Source organism: Trichophyton benhamiae, assembly GCF_000151125.1.
Source record: "Trichophyton benhamiae CBS 112371 chromosome Unknown Abenha-G-c-208f01.r1, whole genome shotgun sequence".
NCBI lineage: Eukaryota > Fungi > Ascomycota > Eurotiomycetes > Onygenales > Arthrodermataceae > Trichophyton > Trichophyton benhamiae.
The window spans coordinates 340,195-354,526 of NW_003315095.1; the positions used below are offsets into that span (position 1 = coordinate 340,195).

A 14,332-nucleotide genomic window follows, 5' to 3' on the forward strand; every position below is an offset into this window, starting at 1 on the left:
AGCAGTAACCATGGCATCAGCACAGAAGGCAACCAAGCTCTGGGGTGGAAGGTTCTCCGGTGAGTAAAGAAGCAGAGCAGCCGCCCTCCCCCCACGTCCCTTAGTTACCCCAGAGTGATCTTCTATACGTCAATACGGAGTGCTATCTACTATAGACATTGGTACTGACGGTTCGGACGGCAAACAGGCGAACTCGACCCGTTGATGGTCACCTACAACGAATCAATCAACTTCGACAAGGCCTTTTATGCCCAAGACATCAAGGGCTCGATCGCCTTTGCCCGCGCCAACGTTGGGACCGGCATTCTCACACAGGAGGAGTTCGCTGCCATTGAAAAGGGATTGAACCAGGTCCTTCAGGAATGGAAGGACGATAAATTCGTCATTCAGCATGGTGTAGATGAGGATATTCACACTGCCAATGAGCGTCGGTTGGGTGAGATTATTGGGAAGGATATTGCGGGCAAGCTTCATACGTAGGTATTTGATACCACGATCTTCGCAGAGGAGGCAGTAAAAAAAAAAAAAAAAAAAAAAAAAGGAACTAACGGGTAGCTTGATAGTGGTCGAAGCCGAAATGATCAGGTCGCTACTGATTTGCGGATGTGGCTTCGGGACGAGCTGCGTGAAGCTGAAAAGTTCCTCGTTGAGCTGCTCACCATTCTAACGGATCGTGCTGCTTTGGACATCGACTATTTGATGCCTGGATATACCCATCTTCAGCGTGGACAGGTATGACACCTCCGTACACTTGCACCTAGCGGTTCAGAGCTAATATTTCGCGTATAGCCTGTAAGATGGAGTCATTGGATGCTTAGCTACGGCTCTGCCTTCCTAGGCGACCTCGAACGTCTCCGTGAGGTGATAAAACACGTCAACAAGTGTCCTCTCGGATGCGGAGCTCTTGCTGGAAACGCTTTTGGAATTGACAGAGTCGCCATGGCCGAAGAGCTTGGTTTCGAGGGACTGATTTTGAACAGCATGGCCGGTGTTGGAGACCGAGATTTCATACTCGAGGCTCTACAGTGGGCCTCAACACTGATGCTGCACTTGTCTCGCTGGAGTGAAGATTTGATCATCTATAGCACGACGGAGTTTGGTTTCGTCAGGCTGTCTGACGCATACACCACCGGCAGCTCGCTGATGCCACAAAAGAAGAACTGTAAGCACTTGCTCATACCGTTTGAATGGGCGGTTGATATCATAGCGCATCTGCTAATGGCATACAGGCGATTCTCTTGAACTTCTTCGTGGCAAATCAGCACGACTATTCGGTAGCATGGCTGGCCTAACAATGACCATCAAGGGCATCCCATCTACTTATAACAAAGATCTACAGGAGAGCGTTCAGCCAATGATCGAAAGCATGAAGACCGTCAAGGACAGCATCCTGATTGCAACCCGTGTCCTCGCAACCCTCACGGTGTTCCCCGAGAAGATGCTCGCTGCTCTCAGCCCCGACATGCTTGCTACTGATCTTGCCGAGTACTTGGTTCGAAAGGGAGTTCCATTCCGAGAAACCCACCACATCTCGGGCCGCGTTGTTGCATTGGCAGAAAAGGAGAACGTCCCCATGGATAAGCTGACACTTGCTCAGTTTAAGAGTGTTGATGAGCGACTTGGTGATGATGTTCTAGAGGTGTTCAACTACGAGAAATCCGTTGAGCTTAAGTCTGCTATCGGCGGTACCAGCCGATCGGCCGTCCTGAAGCAGATCGAGACTATGAGAAAGTCCTTGTAGACTTTCGACTGGAGACATGCTTTCGGGATCTAATGTTATGGAGTAATGAGTAATTACGTCCTTGCAGGAATGGTAGAAGAGCGGAAAAGGAACAAGAAAGATATAAATCTAACTTAACTTCGTGCCTATACCTAGTTATTAATTCGTTAATAAGGGCGTCTCCTTATGTCCCTGTACGACGTCAAGCTGAAACGTCCTCAACAGCTATACTCTGTACGACCCAGGTACATTATTATAAATATGCATAAAATGGGCCCTGTTAATGCCTGACTGACTTTAATAGCTAATGGGAGCCAGTTAGCCTGATTATCTCGGTCCTTACTCCGTCGTAGCAGTCAACTAATGCGTCACAGACACAGAAGTTTTCCAGTTTGGTTTCATTCCCATCAATCTTCCGAACCTATGCACGCTGTCCTGCTCTGGGTAATCACCAGGGTCATTTTGGTCCAGATGTATACCCAATAACTAGTTGAAATTAGACACTACTCGGGTGTCGAGCAGTACACGATGCCCCTCCGCCAGTGTAGCGCTATTCTGTTCTCGGATGCCTCAGCTTCTTAGTTGCAGATCGGGCGGATGGAAATTCCTCGATTGCAGTATAGTGCTGAGGCCAATATCTGTTCTCATGCCAGTGGATGAGAGAAAATAGGGATATTAAATGCGTTTAAAGAAGTGCCAGGGGAAAAGATGGCTTGAGTAAGATTAGGCGCCCCTTACAGGCACCGGAATGGCGGAAGGGTGAGGACGAGGAGATATTGAACTGAAGCTCCCGGCGCCGAAAGATAATGCACCAGGCTACCCAAAAAGAGAAAAAGAAAGAAAAGAAAAGAAAAGAAAAAGAAAAGTGCCTGAATTACCAGTCACAGGGCTTTGTTATCTTCCGTATGGCCTATTGACGACGGGAGATGAGTTGAGAATAAACACTTCGTCTAGCAGGCAGTTCAATGTCGATCCATTTCATCCGTAGCGGAGCATTTCGGGCCGCTCAAGCTATCTTTCCAGGGTTCGCCGGACGGGGTATATGATATGTTTTCTATGCGTTTATTTTAGGGCCAGTTCTCCGTATCAGGCTCTGTCTTCTCCAGCTTCATACAAAGCACGAAAAATGCGTCCCTTTACTTGTCATAAAGGATGCGGAATAGGGAGCCTGCAGTGAGGTGAGCCATATGATCCGGCTGATATATATGGTCAAAGAACACTCCCTTTGTAGGGGGAAGTAAGTAAACTTTGGAGGTGCTCAACATCTCCGAAGGAACTCAAAAAGAGCCTCATCCAAAGAATATTTCCCCCGAGTATGCTCTATATAATCAACAGGCCATTTAAAGTCAGGGCCATATGGTATATCTTCCGTATATATAAGTGATAAATCTCATGTCTCCTCCGACATAGCAGATCGGAGAGATAAGTAGTTGGCCATCAGATCAGTCAATGACAGGTATTTCCCTATCATTCAACTGATCAGATGCTGGCAAGAAGATATTCAGAATTAGATCCACAGCATGTCATGCTAAAGGACAGGTGTCGATATCTCCAGTCATCGGCAATGTCAGGCGATGTCTATCAACATTGAACAGCCAGTAATTCTCTTTAATTAGTATTGATCAACATATCATACTCCATATAACTACTCCATACATCAGTCAGCATATACCAGGTACAACTTACTCTGTACCACCACGCCTGACAAGCCCCTTGGTTTAGCAACTCCGTATACTCCGGACTCCGTGCTTTGGAGAGTAGGTACTGTGGGGCAGGTGTGGCATTAACAGCGCTGATGTAAACAGTAAGATGGCATGACCATCATACCATCGTAACCGCGATTGACCCTGTAGTTTAGATAACACCCTACTAAGCCTTTGTCAGACCCGGACATCAACCTAAACACGTACTGAGTAACCGTGTAGCCTGTAAGGGGCACAAAACAACTTATTATTCACGCTCCAAGATTTACGCAGCCGAGTCGCACAAATGGAAGAGAGGCAAGATATTCGATATGAGTCGATATTGCAACGTTGGAGTCTCGGCTCAGCCCAACAGCGTCCTTCGAGCTCACGCTAGTCGCGCTCTGGGCAAGGTTAGGTGACGGTGGGGGTACGGTAAAGGTAATCGACCGGGCTCGAACGCGTGGACATGTCTCATCGCTGACCATGGGTGCGTAATTTCAGCCAAAAGGACTGCCACAAGGGCGGGCGCCTAATTTACTCCATCGTAAAAAAATACATCGCATATCGTCATGTACCTTGCTTAAACCAAGAGATCGGTTCACCCTAGTTAAAAGATCCTGCTGGCTTTCGATGATCCCCCTTGGTGGCCAACGCACCCAACTCTTGCTGTTCGTCGGCAGGCACTGCGCTCGCTGCGGATCAGGCAGACCTCGCCCGCGGTCAGTCAGCCAACATGGGGCCGTGAGCTGGTTTCCTTCCCCCTCGCTCGGGACTTAGTTATCCTCTCACCCTCTGGACTCGTCGGGGAATAATAGAAGTTGGTCGGTCTGGGCGCCGCTTAGTTAGTTAGTTACTTCCCAGGCGCCTGCAGGGAAGCCCCCCTGTCGCTCCCTGCCAACTCGTAAGTTCTCTCTCTCTCTCGCTTGCTCTTTGAGACACCGCGCTCGGCGGACTCACCTCGCTGCCCGCATACTCTGCTCCGCCGTCCAGCAGCCTCTCCCCGTAACTCTCCCCAGCAAAACCCGAGAGCACTCATGGAGCGCGTTGCTGCGTCGTCTATTAATATCTCCCTGCCTCCCGCGGCGCTGCGGCGACGACGAAATAAGAAATTTAAAGACGCCAAGGCCGCCGACCTTATTTCGCAGGCTAACCGCATCGGGACATGGGACGCGTGCTTCGACGCAGCGAAACTTCGCAGGCAAAACCCGTTTTGATATTCATCAGCGTCATCGTCATCACCAGGAGCGCCAACCGTCAACCGCCGCTGCCATTAGAGCATTACTAGAGCATTGGCTGACAAAGACAACGAGCAGCGGGTGGTGCTGGCACGCACGCTGACTGAGAAGGAGCCCGCGCCAACAACTAGTTACTTTTGCTGATGGGAGCAGCGCCTTGTCTGAGATTACTTACGCTGGTGGAGAACAGTGAAAGCGACCCCATACACCGAGTTAATAGAACCCTCCCACTTTTTGTTGTCTGCAGCAGCAGCAGCAGGGCCTTCTGTCGCCGCCTGGGCACTTGAGATTTTTGGCTCGAGAGGTTCCTCTTAACGCTACCACTTGTTGCTCTTGTCCCTTTCCCTTTCCCTTCATCCTGCGAAGTCTTATTAGTTCTGGCGTCACTGTCATTAATTATAATTCCGAATCTGCTCCCCTCCCCTTCGTTTCCTCTCTTCCTTCTCGTACAGTTCCTCCTCTGCTGCTTCTGCTCCAGCTTAATATACACCGCACGGTATCCGCCTTCTTCTATCTTATAGCAGACGCTCCAGAGGATGGGCCGGCGGCTTGCGTTATCTGTCGCTTGCTAAATATGAATATCCCTCCATTTCGGCCATCGCGTGCCCTTGCATTCTCGCTGCTGGTCGTCTCGCTCATAGCGTCAAAGTGTCTGCATCTGCTGCAATTCGCGGGCTCGGTCCCGCTGCTACATTTCATTGTCTTCCTTCCAACGCTATTCATTTCAGATTGCCTGGTCGCGCTTGTCGGTCGGGTATTACTCCATGGCGGCGGCGGTGGTGCACTGCCAGCCATAGGCCTGGTGCTGGGGAGCTTTCTCTCGTACGTATCTATTTCTTTCTTACTTATCACGCAGTTATATGATAACTATGTTGTGCGCCTCAGCTCCTTGCTAACCGGCTATTCTATAGGGCGGTGACTTTTCTGGCCGCTTCGTCGCAGATCGGCTTTTACTATGTCACTGGAACTGAGATGCAGTGGGATAATGCGAGGAATGTTGCCTCGGATCCTGCTGCCATACGTATAATGCTCAGTGGGCTCCTCCAAGTATCAGTCTCAGGGATGGTGCTCTTGCTATTGGGCTGGATCTCGACTCCGTTCCTTTACAACAGGATTGGATACTGGATATCAGGAGTCTGGAGGATGTTCACGGGTCCCAAGTGGGAGGCAGTACTCCCGACGGTGCGAAACCAGAACGAGCAGTCACATAAAGGGGGTATCAGAGTCAAGCCCGTGTGCTTGGTTGTGATCTTTGTGACGCTGGTCATCTTGCAGATCTTGCGGCCGTCAACGCCTTATGGGCTCATGTCAACCACTATCCCAGTAGCCATGCTACGGATGTTCTCAAGGCCTCACTCACATTCGCATCCGGATTCACATACAAACAAATGTTCACCACACGTCGCGGCCTATCCGCTTGTGAACCTCACCACGCCGGACAACTGGGAGAAACCAAATGGCAATTTCAAAGGCTGGGCGCCAGGCCCAGATAATGATATGATCAAAAGCTACCGTAATCGCCGCCCAGAATGGCTCCCCGATACCCTTCCAGACGGGTTCTTTCGATGGGCCAAACCATCTGGAGAGGAACAAAATGCTACATCGAGCACGGCGGAGTGCAACAAGACTGTCTCGACTACATACTACTACAACCCTGTTGCGGATCCCATGCGCATCACTAACCTAGATCTTGGGGTATACAAGGACCTGGAAGAGGTATTCCGGAATGAATCCGTCCTCATCTCGCATGTGTTGCTGATCACCATGGAAAGTGCACGCAAAGACATGTTCCCTATGCAGGAAGGCTCATTCGTGCATAAGGCTATCATCGACTCTAATGAAGAGGAAGAACAAAAGGAGAAGAACAAGCTACTTTCACAGTTGACACCGGTTGCCCATCAGATTACTGGCGAGGGTTTCTGGAATAAACTCAGGCCAAATCAGTCTGCATTTGGAATCCCAGACGGCATATGGAAAGATTCCGCAGCTCCGGGAATGGGGGGCCTCAACATCAAGGGTGCCGTGACTGGAAGCACCTTGTCTGCCAAAAGCTTCCTAGGCAGCCACTGTGGAGTCCATCCGCTGCCGGTTGATTTCCTGGAAGAGGTGACCACGAACGTCTACCAGCCATGCATTCCTCATATATTGAATCTGTTCAACCAGGCCAAGGAAGGCCACGAGGAGAGAGCAGCGGGCAATCACAGCGCACCCAATAAAGTGCCCCATGTCAAGAAGCGCAAATGGAGATCCAGGTTCATACAGGCGGCCACAGATGGGTATGATAGGCAGGGCCGGTTAAACAGGCAGCTCGGGCTGTCGGACTTTATTGTCAAGGAGACTTTGACGGATCCAACGTCAAAGTACTACCCTCCCAAGCACGCTGAGCTCAACTATTTCGGGTAAGCCCCTTTCTGTCCTTTTTCGTAGTAGGTGGTAATGATTGAAGCTGGCTTTAACACTTGCCCACTCTAGATACCCTGATGAAGAAATGAAGCCATGTATCAGCGATACCATTGACGAGGCTTTGGAAAAAAACGAACGGCTCTTCCTCTCACACTTCACCAGTACCACTCACCATCCATGGAAGGTCCCTTATGAATTTAACCGCGAGAAATACACTGGCTCCAAGGGAAACGCAGACCATGAAAATATGAATAAGTATCTAAACACCTTGCGATACGACGATGCCTGGCTGGGCCAGATATTGGGTTTGCTTGACGAAAAGGGTATTGCCAACGAGACTTTGGTTGTCGTCCTGGGAGACCAGTAAGTTCCTTTTTTTTTTCTCGACATTGTGCAAAGACGAAATGCTAACTGGTGATATTGCAGCGGACAAGCATTCGAAGAAGATTCTCCTGTCCAAGGCACTTATCAGAACGGTCACATCAGCAATTTCCGGGTCCCTATCGTCTTCCGCCATCCGCTTCTTCCTCGTATCAACATCGAGGCCAACGCAACCTCGATGAGCGTTCTTCCTACGATCCTCGACCTTCTCGTGAACTCCAATTCACTCGATGCCCATGATACTTCTATCGCCGAAGACCTTATCCACGACTACCAGGGACAGTCTCTTATCCGTCCCTTCAGGTCAGAGTACAAAGGGCGCCAGGCGTGGAACATTGCCGTCATCAACGCAGGCGGGAAGATGATCTCCGTATCGTCTGCATCAACACCATGGCGAGTTGTGGTCCCGCTCGACGGCGAGTCGCAGTATATCTTCAGCGACCTCCGCACCGATCCGAACGAGCTCGACACCCTTACTGGCTGGAAAATCGACCATCTGCTCCCCGCCGTGAAAACTAAACACGGCGCAGCTGCGAGACAGTGGCTCAAGGAGGCCGATGAGGTTACCAGCTGGTGGGTGAAGGAGATGCATCATCTCTGGAATTACAGCAAAGACTCGAGCAGCTAGTAGTTAGTCAGTCAGCCGGTCAAGCTGAGGATGAGCGTTTGATCTTCGAACGGCTGTAACCCCCACAGCCAGAGTACCAAAAAAAAAAAAAAAAATATACCCCTGACGAAGAGGATGAGGGCCCCATTCTCTGGCCCATACTTAGTACTTTGCACGGAGTACAACCTCATTTCAGTCCGATGAGATTCACGAAAACGATAACGAATGCCCTTTTGAAAACGATTCCCTCCATATGTCTGAGGCTGAGAATATTTTCTCGATCTCACCACCGTTTTAATCTAGGATGCTTCTTCCGAGACCTGCGTGCATTCAGGGGGAAAGGATGAACTGCACCACCACGTATCATCTCGATCGTCCCCATGTCTCAGCATATCCCTACATAAGTACTTGATGACATGGATGTTATCTTTTTCTTTTTCCTTTTCTTTTTATTCTAAACTTAGCATCGGCGTTGAATCCTTGGTTATAAGAGGCCACGGCGTTATTTTTCTTCTTCCTACCCGTTTCTCATCTCCCTTATTTACAGGTTGAAATGGTTTATGATACACAAAGCTGTAGACGCCTTCTTCTTTTTCTTCTTCTTCTTCTTTTTTTTAAAAAAATTTCTTCTTTTCAGATCGATTTATGCGGGAGTTCCGGCGGCATCATCATTACTTGAATAATACTGGTTGTTTTTTATGCTATTTTGATAACTAGAGACGGGAACTTATGTACTAGATAGCTAGCAGCCACGGCAGAGACAGCCAGGGCGCATGCACGGCAGTGACAAAAAGAAAATGTAACAAATATCATCATATTAATAACTAGTTGGCCGCTGTTTGACTGTCGAAAATTAAGACTTCGCTGCAAATCCACCGTAGGGGCCGTCGTTTCATCGACGCATGTCGTGCTGAAAAGCCGCCGAGTCGCTTGCTCTCTCTCTCTTCTCTCTCTATATCTCTTTCTCTCTGACTTTACGATTAATCAGTCGGAGCGATTTGAAATTTTTCTCGAAATCCATCCAACTCTGCGCCGCGGGATGGCCTGCAGCCACGGGCCGGACCAGCCAGCCAGCCTAGCAGGTTACGGGACACGTCTCCTGCAGCTGACAAGACGATGAGCAGCTCGGCGCCATCCAGCAGCAAGCAAGTTGCAAGTGAGCGGCGGGATGGATGGATGGATGGATGGAGATGATTCAGGCCAGCGCGGCGTCGACGAACCAACGCGACGTCGAGCAAGCAAAGTAGCAACGTCAACCCTTTTACGTGATAGCCCTCTGCTGACTGGAGACGGCTATAGACTGAGGACCCTTATAAGCCGATCCCTGGCAGCCGTGATTACTATTCTACATCCGTACACCAAGTCCGTGTGCGTCTGCATCCTCGGAGATGCAAGGCAACGTCCGTCATCAGAGCTGTGTCGTGCATAATCGCTTAGGCCAGCTGAACAATGGCCCAGCAGCCCTTGACAGGGACCCCGTCTGATGGGCCTGGAAAAGAAAAGAGAATGGAAAAATAATACCCTACTGGTTAACCTATGGCATGGCCTACGACAGAGTACCCTCTTTTTCTCCTGTCTGTTCGACTCAACAGAACCGCAGGACGGAGTACTCGAGCGAGACATGAATGCTGTGTTCATGTTCTCCAGCAGATTGGAAGGTTTCTTGAGCCTCACGCTGAAGGCAGGGGTCTCTGCTACCATCAGATCCTTCGAGCTGACAGGAGGGATGTGAGAAACTTGAAGGGGGGAGAGGAGGGGGGGGGCCCCTGTTCCCCCCCCCGGTCGGCAGTTATTCGTGAGGTGTCCATGCCATGCCATGCCACTGCTCGTGGTCCCTTGCTTTTATCGGTCCGGCCTTGTCTGGTGTCTATATACTCACATATATTCATCATCGACCTATTATTTTTTACTTTCTTGTTTCCTCAGCCCCCTGGTTTGACCAGAGAATAAGCCTTGCAGATGGCTGTGAGCCACTGCAGGCATCGAACCTGTATGGATGTGTCCATATTTCCCAACAGCAGCGCCCAACTGGCCACCGCGAGCTGCACGATGATGGCAGGTGGAGCCGGATTACATCTCCCGTAGTCCAATGGGACTTCAGGCCGTAGCGCAAATTTGCTTCCCGGGGACAGGGTTTTTGATTATTATACCTGTGTTTTCTGGTGCAAAAGTATGGAGTCAGGTTGAATGGAGCAAAAAGGGAACAGAAGCGAGTTACTAATCGCATTCTGCAAGCTGCAAAAGCAGGCTTCCATGATTGTCTCTCATACGCGCTATCTCTGGCTCTGGACTTCTTTCCATGGTAAGAGGCTTTGGCAGCTTGCATTCGCTACGGTACGAATTCAATTAGATCCCGTCCGCACATCCCACTTATCCCCCCTCCCGTTCAGCAAGCAAATATAGAGAGGAAAAAGACCCGAAAATCAGGCTGAAGATGACGCTCATCCTCTCTCTAATCGACTATCTGTCTCAGTATATAGCATTTGAATTAATCTGACAAGGTTCGAGACCACAGTCCCATTTTCCTTTTGGCTTATTTTTGTTCCTGTTGTGCCCAGTTATTCCGATCTCGAGATATACCCGGCATATGACCCTTTAGCTCCTGTCGGTATTGCCAAATCCACTGCTCAAAAGCCGGGCTAGCTGCAGCCTTTAATGGGACGTTGATCATTCGGACTCTTTCCCCTTCACCTCCCAATTTTCTTCTTTTCTTTTCTTTCGCAAATGCGGCTTCTCGCGCCGTTAGACCATGACCGTTCCGCCAACGAATAGCACCAACAATATCAATGGCTCGCTGGCCCGAATGTCTACCTCTGATACTTCTATCCCTACCTCAGTCAATGCTGCTGAGCTACTTGCCCACGGGGAGCCTTTCATTGAATTCCCCCGATATTCGATACTCGATATAAAGGAGGCCGCCTTCGCATATGAAAAGCCGGACGAAAAGGGTGCACCATCTCACCCAAATGCGCCAGGGAAGAATACTGGGCAGTTAGGGAAAGATACTACAGACTATTTTTCTGGCTGGCTTTCAGCAAGATTGCAAGACGGCAAGCCGTTTGTGATACAAGATTTTAATAAACTACCTGAATGGAATAAGAGGCTGTTCTCCCTTGAAGGCTTAATTGAACACTCTACAAAGAAAAGTAATTTCCCCTACCATTGTTCTGCGACACTGATTTTATTAGAGTATTTCTGCTAACCAGCTCGACTATCCACCAGATATTCCTATTCGGAACTGCAGCACCAACAGAGATCTCAGCTTCACCCTTAAGAAATTCGCCGATGCATCTCGACAATCTTACCGGGAGTTTAAAAACCTCTACGCTCGAGACCTGCGTTGCCCGGATTCCTGGTTAGAGCAATGTAGGAGATTACTCCCTCCTGAGGTTCAATGGAGTGGCAGGCTGGACCTGTTCCAATGGCTGCCATCATGCGCTCGCAGCGAGGTGATGATGGCCTACGTTGGCTCCGAAGGCTCCTCGTTAGTATTTTACCTCTAAACTTGGATATACTATTTTTCTCCCTGTAGTTCCCCTACTGATTTCGATCACAGATCTGGCTTCCACCGATGCTTTTCCTCGACAGTCGCGTTGAATTTGCTGGTCGACCATGGTGGTAAAGATTGCCCTCCCCATTGTTCTATTGACCAATTTCTCGGTAACACCAGCAGCCTTGAGCTAACACTTATTGGTATTACGGGCCTAGATCGGCCGGTTCTCTGCTTTGGAACTGATTTCAGCTCGCAACAAAAATACGATAACTTCATGGCGGCTCGTGGTGCGTCACCCCACGTCGACTGGCTGAATCTGGGACCAGAGGATCTCAAGAAAGCAAATTTTCCTGTCTACATCTGCGAACAATGGCCTGGAGACCTTGCTGTCTTTCCTCCTGCAACAGCACACCAGGTTTGGAATCTTGGGAAAGTTTCAACGAAAGTGGTGTGGAACATCTTACATCCTCTATCCCTGGATGCCGGCCTACACTATGTCCAGCCTCCTTTCAACCGTCTATGCCATCCGGATGTCGCTCGATCGAATCTCTCACTGGCCTGCGCCATGCTGAGTCTGCTTCGTGATGATCAACATGCAATTATTCCTCCAGATCTACCCCTGCTGACAAGACTCTTCAATCAAATGGCAAAGGATGAGACAATCGACGGCAGTCCTGCGACAGCAGTTACGCTTGTCCCTATACCCGAGACAGCCATAGCAACCTGCAATTTTTGTGGTACCGCTATCTGGAACCGTCATCTACGCTGCAACCAATGCCTGGATTTTGACCTCTGTCTCATGTGTTATCTGAGCGGTCGCAGCTGCGAGCACCCTTCAAGCTATTCATGGGCTGAGATTGTTCCGCAAGATATATGCTCGCGTGTTGTACAAAGAGCAGAATCTATACTTGGATACAACATAAGCCAATCCTCTGAAGGATCCCGTATTCCGGATCAACGCAAAACCTTAGGTACGGCGGTAAACGAATTGATGCTTGCTAGACAGAGCATGGCAGTGAAACTGTGCCACCTATGTCGGAGCGATCATCTCGAATGGAAAGGCAGACGTTGTGATAAGTGTTCTGCCTTTTTTTGCTACCGGGGACTGTACCGTCACTTTGATATGGCATCTGCAGATGTCATGCGCCACCCCGGACTATGGATATGTCCAAAATGCTTGGAGAGTTGTAACTGTCGAGTAAGAAAGACACCCCTTTCCTTTCTTTTTTTCCTCCCGTTTTGTGTCTCCCCAATTCCTGCACCGCTACTGGGGCATCAGGCTGGACAGGTTTCGTCAGAGAACTGCCTAACTATGGTCTGGTTGGTATCAAAATCATACAAAGCATAAACTAACACACCCTTTCCCCTAGTGCTGCCATTTCGTTTCCCCTTACGTCAAAGCTGAAAAGCCCGCGTCAAAACGCAGAGTTCGGCCTGGAGATCCGCGGGGGAAAAATATGGGGTTTACAGACAATGTGTTTGACCAAAAAAAGGTAAGTAATCGTCTTCCATAGAGGCTCCGCGAAAGTTGTGGCTGATCAGGGCAATACCTGCACAGCGAAATACGCCAGCCCTTCCAGCATCACCTGCATTCACATCGCCACCCGCTGTCAGACATCCCAAACGACCCCTCTCATCATGCTCGACAGTTCAGCCATCTCCCATATCCGCACCGCCCCGCCGTGCTACTGCTTCTGCCATAACCCTTCCTGCACTCTCAACCCCTGAATTGGCCGACTTATCTCTCCTTCATGGAAGAAGGGACTCTACCATCGAGGCAGTTTCGGATGGCTCATCCCTTGACCGATTTAAGATGAGAAGAACATCAGTTATTTCTCGTGATACCACCCCAAAGCCCTGCTCTGATATACCTCCTGGCAAGACACTTCTTGGGATAAACTACATAACGCAGACGGCTTCAACCAGTGACGACCAACTATCTCTCCCCCCTCTCAAGGGTGGTGGTTCCTACTCCAGCGGGCCTATAAGTATGACCTCACCCTCTACCATGTCCCGCAAATCGATGTCAAATGATGGTGGGATGGCCACTCTAGCTACTATTGCAAGCACTAGGGAATTAGAGCCCTCCTCACTCCCAAGTAGCACTGCCATCGGACACGTATCTCGGTATGACAGGGACTCTAGGAGCGATAGCAACAGTGACACCATGGCTTTGATGACACAGCCTGAGGCACATCATCAGCCCCAACCATATAGCCAGCATCAATACCAGGCAAATAATACGCAGCCGCACCACTTCCCCCCTTCATTTGGGGTTTTCCCTAACTCCAGACAACAGCCAACGACTGAGCACTACCCTAGCGCCCCAAGCAATACGCTTCTCAGTGGACCCCTAGCCACATCGACCTCAACTCCCCGTTCAACGTCACTGACATTACCAGCCAACCCGAACGCGTTAACTACGAACACTATCCCCGCACTTGAGACACAGCTTACTCGCCTCCGCCAGTATTCTGAAGAAGTCCTTTCACTATCCCTGTACGACTCTCATCGACTTCTCCAGGATGAGATACAACGACTAGAGGGTACTTTATTACTAGCCAAAAAGGACCGAAGTGAACGGGTCCTTCGCAATTTGGAAGTGGAATTCCCAGCACTGAGAAATATCCACGAAGGACTCAAACGAGAGGCCGCACGACTTGGTTACCTTTAACCAAGAATCGAAACAATCATGCAATATTCTTTCATACCGGTCACGAATGAATGTGACTACAGACTTGTCTCTATTACTATTTCTTTTGCTATGCGATAATGACTGGACCACGATAGATATGGATGGAAGGAATG

At 49.6% G+C, this 14,332-nt stretch overlaps 3 protein-coding genes across 3 annotated transcripts; all 3 read left to right on the top strand.

Annotated features, from left to right (window-relative positions):
* Positions 1–10: 10 nt before the first annotated feature.
* On the top strand, positions 11–1,741 carry ARB_01384 (uncharacterized protein; the record flags this gene model as incomplete). The annotated part of the gene is made up of 5 exons (XM_003012379.1): positions 11–59; positions 188–476; positions 564–732; positions 790–1,162; positions 1,230–1,741. The coding sequence occupies 5 exons, from the start codon at positions 11–13 to the stop codon at positions 1,739–1,741; spliced, it is 1,392 nt and encodes a 463-aa protein (XP_003012425.1).
* A 3,871-nt stretch (positions 1,742–5,612) lies between these two features.
* ARB_01385 (sulfatase domain protein) lies at positions 5,613–8,052 on the top strand (the record flags this gene model as incomplete). Its single annotated transcript, XM_003012380.1, has 3 exons — positions 5,613–7,039; positions 7,113–7,406; positions 7,470–8,052. The coding sequence occupies 3 exons, from the start codon at positions 5,613–5,615 to the stop codon at positions 8,050–8,052; spliced, it is 2,304 nt and encodes a 767-aa protein (XP_003012426.1).
* Positions 8,053–10,780: 2,728 nt separating this feature from the next.
* On the top strand, positions 10,781–14,198 carry ARB_01386 (uncharacterized protein; the record flags this gene model as incomplete). Its single annotated transcript, XM_003012381.1, has 6 exons — positions 10,781–11,177; positions 11,254–11,515; positions 11,564–12,495; positions 12,590–12,722; positions 12,895–13,017; positions 13,067–14,198. The coding sequence occupies 6 exons, from the start codon at positions 10,781–10,783 to the stop codon at positions 14,196–14,198; spliced, it is 2,979 nt and encodes a 992-aa protein (XP_003012427.1).
* Positions 14,199–14,332: the final 134 nt, after the last annotated feature.